This window comes from Panthera leo, chromosome B1, assembly GCF_018350215.1.
Source record: "Panthera leo isolate Ple1 chromosome B1, P.leo_Ple1_pat1.1, whole genome shotgun sequence".
NCBI lineage: Eukaryota > Metazoa > Chordata > Mammalia > Carnivora > Felidae > Panthera > Panthera leo.
In genome coordinates, this window is record NC_056682.1 from 166,070,468 (window position 1) to 166,085,183 (window position 14,716).

Below are 14,716 nucleotides of genomic sequence, written 5' to 3' on the forward strand. Positions count from 1 at the left end.
GTTGTTGTTTTTTTTTAATATAAGTACCTTGGAAGAATTTTTCTTTTGAAATCTTTTCTTTGAGCCTTTCCCCCATCACCATTTGGCTTATTTAAAACCAAAGATCTAAATCACCTGGTTAAAAGAGCAGTCTAGTTAATTGTGTTATAGTTAGTAAGTTGCATAACTTTTGAATCTAATTCAATTCAATCTTAGCATTTCATACATTCCTAAGGACATGTAAAGGCAAGTTTGTTTGGAAGTAATCCATTGTGATTAATGTGTTATTTGCTTTTATTTTTAAGGCACTGAATAATTATGCTTTTTATATTAATTTGAACTACTTCTAATGATTAATAATTCATTTTTATGCTTTACTGAGAAGATATACTAGTTTACAATCTACAAACTAAACCTGTACCATCATGAAATACCATCTGAAATATTTACTTTAAAAATAAAATTTAGGACTATATCAAACAGTAACCATACGAACCATACTTTATTTTTAGCACTGATAGTAAATTTATTGTAAACTAGTTCATCGAAGATAGATTCTAAGACATTACTAATTCTCAGAACTATGTTTAAAACGAAATGCTCTAAATCCAGTGTAGTTTCCAAGTAAGAATGTCATAATACTTCTGGGCGTTTAGCATTTATGGTTGTGAGAACCTATAAAATAATTGAGCAATGTAGAAATGTTTGTTGTTTGTGAAGGTTGAAAAGAAAGTAAAGAGCAATATTCCTAAGTATCACACAGCCTTCTAATCATTCCATGTACTTGACCCCTTCTCTTTCCGTGGCTCTCATTATGTATTATCTATGTTTAATCTCTTTTTCTCATGCCAGACAGTATTACTGAAGTCTTCACTAACATCTACGTGACCAGTTTTGGCCCTGTCTCAGATACAGATATGGTGAGTTTTTCATTAAATAGTATTTTTACTTCATAAAATGTTCCCGTTATATGGGGGGAAGTTAAAATAAACAGGCAATTTTAGTGTTGTAGAATTATGTGTCTGCCTATTTAGTCTATCCCAATACTTGGAGAATTAAAGATACTTGTTTATATCAATACACTACCCCTGCTTGAGTGTTTATATTAACACTTTGTATTTCATACTCTTTTCATAGCTTGTCTACCTAGCTACAGTGTGGTAAACAATTAGTTAAATAAAAATAATTATATTACTGAGGACCATTTTCTAGGATTCAAGGACCTGCTTGGAGTTTGATAAGTAAAATCTGGACAGTTTTGTAGACCACTGTCTATTTATTTATTTTTAATGAGATGAGTGTAAGAGGGAAATTGTTAAGTTGGGGTAGAAACTGGTGGGCTAGACACATCATAGATAATTATTGATTAAGCGTAAAAATTTTAGTATTAACTCTTCCATTTCTACTGCTAACTATAGTGCTCAGTTATAGAAATTTTTGTTGAAATACTTTTCATCCACCTTCCTTATGGCCCAGGAAGTGAGAATTAGAGGAAATGCCCTTATCCCTTCTTTGTCTGGTTACCCTCCACCATGTCACCCTTCCCTGACTTCTTTCTCGGATAACCCATGGGGAGGGATGCCAAATGTGGAGGTTTTTCATTGGAATAAACACAAAAACAAAGTTTTCCTCTAATGCGGACAATTATAAACGTTAGCCAATTCGTTGGGACCTCTCTACCTTTCCTTCAGGAAGCAGATATGTTACTTCTGTCCTTTAAGAAATTTGCTTTGTCTTCCACCAGAATCACTTGTTTGACCTCACAGTACGTTTAAAAATTTTTAATGTTTATTTACTTTTGAGAGAGAAAGAGCACACACTTTCACCCACATGCACTTGGGGGAGGGGCATAGAGAGGATCCAAAGTGGGCTCTGCCCTGACAGCAGAGAGCCCTGGGACTGGAACTCAGGAACTGTGAGATCAAGATCATAACCTGAGCCGAAGTGAGACGCTTAGCCGACTGAGCCACCCAGGTACCCCTCATGGGCCTTTTCATAAATTGACTTGGACACCTGAAAATGAAAGGTGGCAGAGGGGTAATGATCCCCAGCTTTGGGGATGGGGTTGATACCGAACACTGGCAAGTCTTTGAGGTTCTTTCGTATTATATAATGTGCAGATTTAAGTGCTTTTTTCCCTCTTAACTCCAGGCCTAAGCCACAATTGTACAGCAACAGAAAAAAATACTACTCTTCAACATAATCCTCCTCCCTCCCTTGCAGTATCTCTATTGTGATCTGAAATATTAATCTGCCTCTTTCTACAGGTCAATTTTAAGTGTACAGGAACTTGAAAAGATGACAGAGACCTATTTAGCCTGAATACATCTTCCAAACATTACTGGTTGGCTATAAAGACAATATATCTGTACACTTGGTCTCGGTAGATGCTCTCAAATATTAGAAAGAGAGAGAATGAGCACCTGACCTCTATGTGGAATCAGAGTCAGAATTTCGTCAAGCACTACACTGAAAAACCAGCAGGATAGTATATAAATGGAGGTTCTTTTAATGTTACTTTTGATGTCTTATTACCAGCCAGATCAGAAAGGCAAATAAGATAGGACCCCAAATATCAAATTTTTCAATGTTGTGGATTTTTTGTTGTGAATATTGGTGCTTACAGTTACTTTTAATGTTTTTGCTTTTTTGTGTTTGTATTTTTGCAAAGTTTATTATTCTAACTAAAAAAATCAAAAATAGAAAAATATATACTTCTTTTAGACATATGAAATGTTTATTTTCTGGAGGTTTTATAATTTTTTTTTAATGTTTATTTACTCTTGAGACAGAGACAGAGCGTGAACAGGGGAGGGGCAGAGAGAGAGGGAAGACACAGAATCTGAAACAGGCTCCAGGCTCTGAGCTGTCAGCACAGAGCCCGAAGCGGGGCTTGAACCCACGAACGGTGAGATCATGACCTGAGCCGAAGTCAGACACTTAACCGACTGAGCCACCCCAAGCGCCCCTATTTCCTGGAGGTTTTAGACACACTCACTCATATATTTTTGGCAAAATGTTTAAGTTGACTTTTTTCCAGTGGTGACAATGGATTAGACTAATCCTCCTTCTTTTTCTTCTGACCATACTGTGGGACTACTAACATACATTTAGAAAGCAGGGAGCTTCAACTCAAAATGGATTAAAGACTTGAACAGAACACCTGAAACCGTAATGCCCCTAGAAGAAAACATGGGAGAGAAGCCCTTTGACATCAGTCTTGGTAATGGTTTTTTGGATCTAACAACAAAAGCAAAACTTAACAAGTGGGACTACATCAAACTACAAAGTTTCTGCATAGCAAAAGAAGCTGTCGACAGAATGGAAAGGCAGCCTACACAATGGGAGAAAATACCCGCAAATGATATATCTGATAAGGTGTTAATAGCCAAAATAAAGAACTGACACAACTCAATAGAAAAGAAGACAAACAATCCAATTTATAAAGGAAGACCGAATAGACATTTTTACAAAGAAGACATACAAATGACCAACTGGTACATGACAAGTGCCCGACATCACTGAGCATCAGGAAAATGCAAATCAATACCACCGTCAGGTATCACCTCACACCTGTTAGTATGGCTGTCATTAAAAAGACAAGAGATAAGGGTTGTTTATGATGTGGAGGAAAGGGAACCCTTGTGCACTGTTGGTGGAAATGTATATTGGTGCAGCCACTGTGGAAAACTATAAGAGGGTTTCTCAAAATTTGAAAAGAGAACTATTGTATGATTCAGCAATTCCCCCTCTGGGTATATATGCAAAGGTCATGAAAACAGGATTTCAAAGAGATTTCTGCACTCCCATGTTCATTGCAACATTATTCACAAGAGCCAAGATAGGGAAACGTTATATATATTATACACACATATGTAATTCATATAGATTTGTATATGAATAATATTTGGCCATGGGGGAAAAGCAAAAATCTGGATTTGCGGCAACAATCTGGACCTTGAGGGTATTATGCTAAGTGAAATAAGCCAGACAGAAGAAGACCAATACTGCATGCTATCTCTTGTATGTGGAATACATTTAAAAAAATCTCCGGGGCGCCTGGGTGGCTCAGTTGGTTGAGCGCCCGACTTCAGCTCAGGTCATGATCTCGTGGTTTGCGGGTTCAAGCTCCGCGTCGGGCTCTGTGCTGACAGCTCAGAACCTGGAGTCTGCTTCAAATTCTGTGTCTCCTCTCTCTCTCTGTCCCTCCCCGACTTGTGCTCTGTCTTTCTCTGTCTCTCAAAAGTAAATAAATGTAAAAAAAAAATTAAAAAAATAAAAATATTTCAACCTCAGAAACAGAGGATAGATAAGTAGTTGCTAGGGGCTAGGGGTGGAGGAAATAGGGAGAGGTTGGTGAAAGAGTACAAATTTTCAGCTACAAGATGAATAAGGTCTGAAGATCCAGTGTAAAACATGGTGACTGTAGTTAATAACACTATATTTTATAATTGAAATTAGCTAAGAGAGTAGTGCTTGAATGTTTTCACACACACACACACACACACACACACACACACACACACACACAAAGAGAAATATAAGTTGATAGATGTGTTAATTAACCAAATGGGGGAAGCCTTTCACAATGCATATGTATATCAGTCATTACTTTGTACCCTTAATTATCTTATAATTTTATTGTCAATTATACCTTACTTAAGCTGAAATTTAGAGGAAAAAAAGAAAAAAGGAAAAGAAACTGTGATCATTTGGTGCTTCATGCAGGAATTCCTTGCAGGCATTTGTTGGGAAATTTATGTTTTTTCTTTTTGTTTTTTTTGTTTTTAATTGTTTAATGTTTATTCATTTTTGAGAGAGAGAGGGAAGGAGAGAGAGGGAGAGAGGCAGAGCATGCATGAGGGAGGGGCAGAGAGAGGGAGACACAGAATCGGAAGCAGGCTCCAGGCTCTGAGCTGTCAACACAGACCCTGACGCAGAGCTCGAACCCACAAACCGCAAGATCATGACCTGAGCCAAAGCCGGACACTCAACCGACTAAGCCACCCAGGTGCCCTGGGAAATTTATATATATATTTTTTTTACAAATCCTAAATTCTGGTTGAAGTCAAGTAAGAAAAAAAAATGGAAAAGCATTACGATTCTCCTGCAAGAATTAAAGCTTAGCATTCGACATTAGGAATCCACGGATGTCAAGTTGAAACCAAGAGCGGGGAGTGCTGACATGTGAAGTTGAAGACTGAAAGGTTAAGGTCAACATGCCCCAGAACTGGGCAGGACCATGTGTGAGTCAAGCAGTCATTATCTGGGAATCATAATCCTAGCAGTTACATGCCTTTGGTTCTGTTTGCTGCGGTCATTCTTAAAAATAAGGTACATATTAACAAGCTGATGCACAAAAGTTAAAAGTAAAAAGCTGGTAGCTGTTGTTAGGTGTGCAGTCATTAGCAGCAGAACAAATTTAAGCTCCTTCATCTGAGTTGAATTAAAAATGTTGCCCTCTTCAGTGAATCTAGCTCAAGAACTTTAAAACAATTCTAGCCGGCTCCAAATACGCTTCATATATGGGGGGCCCTGCCACACTTTGTATTAAACATTAAAATGCACTCAGGATCCATATGATATAGGTTAAATTGAGTTGAGTGGAATTGAAGTTGGCAACATTTAAACAAAATTACTTATTTTTATTTTATTACTTTCCCTTTTCTATTTTGGAGTGTGTATGTGTGTGTGTACATCTGCACTTTTATATGGAGATATTCCCTGAACTGAAGTACATATTTAACATCTTAGTAGGCTCTTGAGACACTTGAAGGCCCTAGACCTTTTTCCTAATGATACATTTTCCTTGAATTACCTAGCCTATTACGGTCTATGGAATTATTTTGGTTATGTCAGATTTTCTACATTATTTCCATCTTTATTCACCTTGCTTACTTAATCTTACCAATAGTTGGCTTGGAAGAAGTCTGATGAATTGCAAGACCACTGAGTGGGTACATACTTATTCTGTCATCAGACCAGTTCAGTCAAACCAAAGGAGCTATAACAGAACTTGAACACACAAAATCTAATAAAATGAATTATTAGCTAGAACAGGTGCTTTAATAATAGAACAGGGTAGGGGTGCCTGGGTGGCTCAGTCGATTGAGCATCCGACTCTTGGTTTTGGCTCAGGTCATGATCTCATGGTTGTGGGATCGAGCTGTGTGTTAGGCTTTGCACTGGGCATAGATCCTGCTTAAGATTCCCTCTCTCTCTGTCTCAAGAAAAAAAAAAAATATATATATATATGTATATATATAATAAAACAGGGTAAAAGAAGACTCTAAGCAACACAGAACTAGCAAATTCAGAAAGCAGCATCTACTTCTAGGGGTGAAGCATCATGAACAGGCAAGGAACACACCCCCCCCCACACACACACACATGCATAGGTACACACATACTCTCTCACAAAAAAGGGGAGCCTGGATGGGAGCTGAGAGTTGATACACTGATAATTGGTGTACATAATAATGTGTGATATGGGAAGGATTTTGAGTGAGAGTCAAGAGGTGTTTTTGTCAGTCATCAGGTGCTGTTTGATATTAGTTCAAATCTAAAGAAAGAAGGTGGGAAAAATTACAGTTGAGTGACCTCTATATACATATAACACATGCATGTGTGTGCGCGCGCACACACACACACACACACACACACACACGCACGCATATTGTAAACCTATTAGGAAAGACAGAATTCAAAAACATATGCACATTTTATGAAAAGAAATTATTTGGTCTTCATGATAACCAAATGGAATTATTTTCAGTATTGATATTACTTTTCCTGAGAAGCAATATATAATGAGGAAGATTTTGAATTTGTGTTAGTATAGGTGGCCAAGAAATGAAACTTACATGTGACACTCTAAAGAGGAAGACATTTATTATATATGGAAGATGCACTTATATTACTATTACTCATATATACAGGTAGATATGAAGATATTTAACTCATATCTTATAGGAACAATTTGGTAATGAGAAAAAAAAGTAAAGAATAAGTCTAATTTCCCTTATAGTAGGTTAGCTGATACACTCATTTATTTCTATGCAGTGTGCATAGACCCAAACCCTTACGTCCTGTTCAGGTCAGTGATGCAGATTTGTTGTGACATTAGCCTGAGAGGAAAAAGCAGCATAGCAAAAAGAATTAAGAACCAAAAGAACAAACACACATGCACACACACACATACACACATACACACTGCTAGCTCAGAATCATTAACTAGTGTAATTGTCCAAAGAAAGTTGCATATCTAAATTATAATTAAAGATTCTAATTGCAGTGTCTGCAATTAAGTTTAAAAATCTTTTATTTCAACATTTAAAAAATTCATGAGTAAGAAGGTAATTAAAGTTGGGAATGTACTAGTAGCTGACAGTTGACAAAGTTTGTAGTAGGCATGTGCATTTTAGCAATTTGTAACTCACTCCTCTGTTGTTTTGTTTTTTCTTTTCTTCTTGGTTTCTATATAGGTCTTTTTTCATATTAGTAAACATTTTCACTATATGTGCATATTCTTCAAGTTGAGCTACCAATTACTGCACTAAAAGCTAGACTAGAACCTCAGCCCAAACGATAATTTCTTGCAGTGCTAAGTGTTAGGGTTAGAAATCGAACAGTACAAACTTTGAAGTCACCTCCAGGTTTCTGAGCCAAAGTTTCCCATTAGACTGTTAAGCAGCAAGCAGTCAGGTAAGCTTTGACCTTGATTTGTTGATCATTTCAAAGTCCTTTGGTTGATACTTTTCTGTCTCTATGAAAACAGACTGCATTATCTCTTAGAATCCCCAGAAGCTAGTGAGATATAAAGTATTCTGGTAGTTAACATCATAGGGAGGTTGAGAGTTATTAGATCTTGACATTTGGTCAAAAATTGACACCAGACTTAGATTATCAACTCTTATCAACTTGTTATTTGTCAATGTAGCTAGATAAGGAGACCTGTTATAAACGTGGTGAATTCTGTATACCGTATCACAAGTAAAGTAATCATCTTTACTCACTTCAAAGCTAGCGTGTAGAATTTGGTTACTGGAAGGGTATTGATATTTGGAAGGATAGAAATTAGACTTTGAGAGCATTCATTTAGTCAGTCAATATTTTTTAGTATCGTCTTAAAGGTTTATTTGTTTGTGTGGTGTTTGTTTTTGAGAGAGAGAGAGAGGGAGTGTGTGTATGTGTGTGTGTGTGTGTGTGTGTGTGTGTGTGTGTGTGTGTGTGTGACAGAGAGAGCAGGGGAAAGGGGCAGAGGGAGAGGGGCAGCGAGAGACAGAAAGAGAGAATCTCAAACAGGCTCTAGGCCCAGCACGGAGCCAGACAAAGGAGCTCAATCCCACAACCTTGGGATCATGACCCGAGTCAAAATAGTCAAACGCTCAACGGACTGAGCCACCCAGGTGCCCCTCCTCTTAGAGTTTTTAATAATGTTCCTTAAAATGTTATTCAATAGGCACTTGGATTGGATTGTTTCCTGAGCTCCTTCTACAATCTGTGCGATCATAATTGCTAGTTGTGTGGGATGCCAGTCTGCATTTTAACAGTTTAAGGTATTTGATTTTATGCTGAAGGCAGCAACAAGCCATTTTAAGGTTGGGGGGGGGGGTTGGGGTAATACAGAAGGCATGTGATGGAGTCAGATTTTCTTCAATCCAGTAATTTGTAGTAGAGGATAGGGAAAGGAAATGATAGTTTGAAAGCTGTTTTATTCCGCTCAAGAATGACTCTGGACTGGGCCAGAATTGTGGTCCCAAAGATGGAAAACCTGAAAAGATTTATTAGATCTACACATGATAGAATCTGTAAGACTGGGTGATCTGTTGGATGTAGGAGTTGAAGGAAAAGCACAGGACGAAGGCCTGGGGCATTGGGTTGATGGTACCACTCACTGGGATATGACAAACAGCAGGAAAAAATTTAGTTTGCTTTTGTTTTGGTGTTTGGGGAATGAGAACGTATGCCTTTGGTCACCGAGTTAGGGTCTCTGTGAGAAATGTAATTGGAGATGTCTAAGTGCAGGCATATATCCAGAGCTCAGAAGAAGGGCTGGAGTGCAGATAGTTTGGGAAGCCATTTGATGGTAACTGAAACCATGGGCATGCATAACATTGGGCAAGGAAAGAGATTTCAAGTGAAATGCTCATCATGCTTTCACAGAAACTCTAGAATACAAGAATATAAATAAGATTTTTGAGGGGGGGGGCAGAGGAGGGGCAGAGGGAGATGGAGAGAGAGACTCTTAAGCAGATCCCACTTCCAGTGTGGAGTTCGACATGGGAGTCAATCTCACGACGGTGAATCATGATCTGAACCGAAATCAGGAGGTGGATGCTTAACTGACTGAGCCACCCTGGCACCCCAGAGAATAAAAAAAAAAAAATTAAAGGAGACTGAGAAGCAGCCATGGATATCTGTCAACATGAAGGGGGATTCTCTTCTCTGAAACAGACTATGTTTTGATCCTTAACAGCAGAAGTTAGAAACTACTGACTTTTATTCCTCCTCAGATGCAGTGATGTGCAATAGTCATATATTTGTATCACTTACAGGCTTCTGTCAAGGTAGGATTCTGTATACTGAAGGTGGTATTGTTTGTTCCGTAATGAGAAGAACCCAAGGGTGTTGCTCAGAGTAAAACCTCGGGGATGTGGCAAAAGTTTCAGAAAAGAGGGCAAATAAAGGCGGTGTGACTAGTTTGACTCCATCCTATCTTCTTGCAAGAGAGAGGTTTCAGGAACCAAATACATCCAAGTCGCAGGTGTCTTGGCTTCCTAAGTAGAGGGGTATTGCTTAATATTTGCCCATTCCGTTTATAAACCAAATAATCAACAGCTGTGATTGCTGAAAATGAGTGATTTTTTTCAATTAAAATCGCTGAGGTCGCGTATTCTTTCCTCAGGTTTCAAGAGTGGAATCTGTCTTTTGGGGAGAGCCACGTAGAACTTGTTTGCCTTGGTCAAGAATAATGGATATTATCTATTGGGGCTACTCCCATACATTTTCCCGGGGTTACCGTTGCATGTAGATTGTTGGCAGACACAGAAGGTCTCGGATCCCATGGTGAAGATTTTCCCAATGGTTTCCCACAACACCAGGAGAAAATAGTTTAATGCCAAATGCAAAGGATCAGTGCAAAAGTAGGGAGAGAACAACAGTGTCATGTGTTGTGGTAAAGCCAAGAAAAGGATTCAAATGTGTCATTAGATTAGGAACAAGGAGGTATTTGCTGATCGTGGTAAAAGCAACCAGATTGCAGTGGGTTGAGCGTGTGGGAGGTGAGGAAATGCAGAAATTGTGGAGGCAACATTTTTAAGCAACATGGTTGAGGAGAGGAGGCGAGACAGAGGGCAGTAGCTGTAAGGCATTATAACTATCGGTGAGGATTTTATTTTTAAAGACCACATTGAACTTCTCACTGTTTTCTGAACATGCTATTATCTTTAACAACTCCGTGGAGATGTTTTTCACTTTTCTTGTTAGGCTTCCCTTCTCCTTTGCCAACTGGAGATCTTTCATTTATTCAAGGCCAAGCTCAAATTTCATCTTCTCTGGTGTCTCTGTCGGCTACTCCAAGTAGGGTCAGTCCTTTTTGTCCTTGTGTTCTATCACAGGGTGTTCACACGTTTTTATGTCTTTATATACTGCAATATAAAAATCTTTACATGTCTTTCTTCTTTACCACCATCAGAGCGACTACAAGGCATGAGTTGTGTTTGTTCATTTCAGCAAGATTTACTAAGTACATGCTCTGTGTCTGTCACAGTGTGGGAGCTGAAATACCTAAGTATAACCAGTGCTTATCCTCAAGTTGTTCACAGTGATGTGGGGAAACAGCTAAGAAAAGTTATCAACTCTAGAACAGTGGGATCACGCTTTTATTGAAGTACTTATGGATTAATATAGAGCAGAGGGGATGTGGGTATAGGATATCTCTATCTGAGAAGGTTTCCAGGAAAAGAACATAACCAAAGAGGACAAATGAGGGGAGAGTTTTAGCATAAATTGGAAGGGCCGATTGAATTTAGTAAAATGCAAAAATTCAGTGTGACTAGAGCTTGGAATGCTTCAAGGGATTTGGGGTGAGATGAGGCTAGAAAAGAACTCAGAGCCAGATCACGAAGGCCTTATAGCCAATTGCCCAAAAAAGAAAGCTGCAAAACCATCCACAAGCGAAACTTTAAAACATAGTAGATAGCTTTTCCCAGAGCATTTGTTATGGCATGGCTTTTTTGAGATGTGCCAACATAACTAAATGCAACTATTGTACACAATAAAGGACTACTGTGGTTATTTTAATATAGTTACACAGACACGCACATGTAAACATGCACACTTCACACTTGTGAAATTAAGGATTGGGGTATCGCATGCAGGTAACTGGTTGCTGCAAGATATCTGAGAGCTTTTCTACCATCTGTCTGCTGATGACTTTCTCTTTATAGATTTAGAGTTGTTTTTGCCCAGAATCCTTGTTGCTACTTTTAATTTCTTTTTATTCTTATTTTTACTTATTTACTTATTTTGAGTGAAAGAGAGAGATACAGACAGACCGTCCCAAGCAGGCTCTGCGCTCCAACCCACGAACCATGAGGTCATGACCTGAGCCAAAATTAAGAGTTGGACATTTCACTGACTGAGCCACCCAGGTGCCTCAACTACATATCATTTCTAGTGATGTCTCTCATTCACTCATTCATGGACTAATTGTTGTTTATTTCCTATGTTCCAGGCAGTTTGTTAGATGCTGGTGATACAGCATTGAAGAATGTGTTCATAGTCCTTGTTCTCAGTGTGGAGTCAAAGTTGGCCAAATGTAGGGACTGGCAGGGAAAAGCCGCTGCAGCAGACATCAGTGAGTTTGGGTAGTAAGGTGGAACATGGCACATCAGAGGCAGTATCCAGCATTGCTACAGGCGGAGTGCAGTTGGAGGAGGGACTGCTTAACACCAGGCTAGAGAGGAGAGGGAGGGAGAAATCATGCTGGGACTTGGATGCTGTGAAGAAAGTATCTGGACATCCCCCCAAGGGCTTTAGAGATTCAACCGACCAAACTCACCAACACTTCATTTTTGGATCTCCTTTTCCCACATCATGACAATATCTTGAGTGTACCCTGTAGCTCTCCATTCACTCAAATATCAAAGGGTCCAAGACAGTCCGATTTAAACATCAGTCTTTTATGCTAGTTAGATTATCTCCCCTTTTCTCAGCCATGTTCACAGCTAAGGCATGTGCCATGGACAAAAGGCTCTTCCTCTCTTCTTTCTGAGTCTTCCAGAGTTGGGGCAAGGGAAAGAGACATTATACAAAGGAGGAAAATATGTTTCACTTATAGCTTACTCTGTTGGTGGTTCTCTCTTGGCAATTAGTGCCATTTGTGTGGGTGACATATGCAGGTTCTCTCATGGGACACAGTTGTGATTTCTTTGCAGTTACTTCTTTATTGCCCGCCACACCAAAACACAGGTAGCTTATTCTTTAATGGGCTTTTTGTGACCTTTTGTGGCTCAGCCTGTGCCCCTGGCACTTTACTTCGTGATCTTTTGTTGCTGAGTGTCTCTTACTTGTCCCGCTGCCCTTTTGTTGAGTCTGGGGAATGGGGGGAGAAATAGATTTTGAAGGTGATTCATATCAGGCTACCCCTCCTGATGTCCAGACTGTTTCTAAGAACTTCACACATACTATTTAACTTGATCCTTGTAAGAAGTAGGTTTTATTATTATCACCATTTTATAGATAAGTCAACTGAAATAGTAAGATTAAATAAACTGGTCAAGGTCAAGAACCCTAATCAATCTGACTTCAGAGCCCATGCTGTTAACATCTATTTTATATTACCTAACTTATTATTTTTGTTGTCTTTTTATCTAATGTTTAAGTCAGTTTTGAATGTGGAAAGAAGACTTTGGCAGAGATTCTAAAGCTTCATTTTCAGCTCTGCAACTAAATTCTCCCTATAATCTTCCATAATCCGTGACTCTCATCTGTTTATTGGTCTAAAAAGATGGAAATTTCACTGTGACGTCCTGCCTCCAGTGATTATTTTTATATATGGTATAACAAAAAGAGCTTGGTATTAGAAAGCATAATTGAGTGCAAAGATTGCCATTCTCTCTTTTTTAATGAGTATGGCTTCTGAAGTATTTTCCACTGTGAAATGGGGATATTTAGCATATTTAATAAGGTTATTGTGAAGTTTAAATAAACTATTATACTAAAGTGAATTGCAATTAACTATTATAACTATTAATCATTTTGAATATTTCAATTAGATAGATTTTAACAATCCGCTATCAGATTCTGAATCTTCAGTATCAGTTTCTAATTTTTTCATGAAACTTACCCGACCTCTGGTTCCAAGTAGAAATCCCAGACATCTATCTTCCTTGCACAGTGGTCAGAAGATGCGGTAGCTGTGGTATTCTGCAATCTCTGTTTGTGTGAGCTTGCATAGTAGAGTTTTATGGTCTTGTATTAATGGGGTTGATTGGCACTCTGCTGCTCTGTTCTTAAGCTTCTCTGGTTTTTTTTGTGTGTTTTTTGTTTGTTTGTTTTGTTTTGCTTTTGCATTTTTTGCAATGCTAATACTGGGCTACATGTGTTGTTCACACCCTTTTGAGTACCAGCTTGAAGTGTTTGAGCTTAACCATTCCATATGTTCCAAGGGTATCGTTTCTTTAATAGCTATATACCTGCTTCATAAACCACATTTTTCTTTGTTATAGAAGAAATACACTGGTTGGATTTACTCAGAAGAGACTAGTCTTTATTAGCAAAAAGGGTAAAATAAAATAAATTTTGCTACTTTAAAATACGTTCACTAAATCAAAGTAAATGAGAAATCACCCCAAGAGCAGCCTTGCGATTTGGTTATATTTCAGTGAGTAGATATAATTCTTCAGAAATTGGCCACATGCATTGACTTATAATTAATGTAGTCAGGCACCAAAAAATATGCTGCCTCCGCTGACTTAACGTGGTCTTGAAATCATGTTTATACAATGAACTGCAATAAAGAGTGACTTCCTTGTTTGCAATACAAATTATGGAAGCCATACTTATTGGTAGTTAAAATATTGGACTGGAAATTATATCCTTGTCTACATTCTGCCCCTACCAAGCTTGGAAACAGGAAGTGGACTCAATTTATCTATAACTGCATCTCTAAGAAAAAGAATTTGGATTAAGTTTCCTGTAAAGAATTTTTCAATACTTGAAGTGTGTGGATTCTTCAACTCCTTAGTCTCACCTCACAGTCAGACTCACGTCTCCTGAGCATAGACCATGGGACAGCTGCATGCTGCTACATCTTTGTGAATTGTTTGTTTTTTTCTAAATTTGCTTCTTAGTTATTTGTTTATTACTTGAGGGATTTTGTAGTTGATCTTGTTATTGTTTATTTCTTTTAGAATCTCAATTCATGGGTCTGAGTCTTAGGATGTATGAAGAAATTGCATTGTTTTGTATTTCTGGCAATATTCTTGTACACACAAATCAAGCAATTATTTACTCTGTTAGCACATACTCATGGCAAACCTGAAGTTTATTTTAAGGAATCTTTGAAGAATATTTTTTTCATATATTGAGAATGTGCATTTTATATGCATATTCAAATGCAAATAATTTGGAAATCCTTTTTTTCTTGGTGGATATGCAATAAATATTATTTGATTGAAATATTTCCTGGGGTGCCTGGGTGGCTTAGTTAGTTAAACATCCGACTTTGGCT

At 38.1% G+C, this 14,716-nt stretch overlaps 1 protein-coding gene across 2 annotated transcripts in view; it reads left to right on the top strand.

The window, feature by feature from the left end:
• The window catches only part of GABRA2 (gamma-aminobutyric acid type A receptor subunit alpha2), a 121,982-nt gene that overhangs the window by 48,324 nt on the left and 58,942 nt on the right, over window positions 1-14,716 (top strand). For both annotated transcript variants that reach the window (XM_042934036.1, XM_042934035.1), the window contains exon 4: window positions 832-899. In XM_042934036.1, the coding sequence (XP_042789970.1) occupies window positions 832-899 (68 nt within the window). The remainder of the gene's footprint in view (window positions 1-831; window positions 900-14,716) is intronic.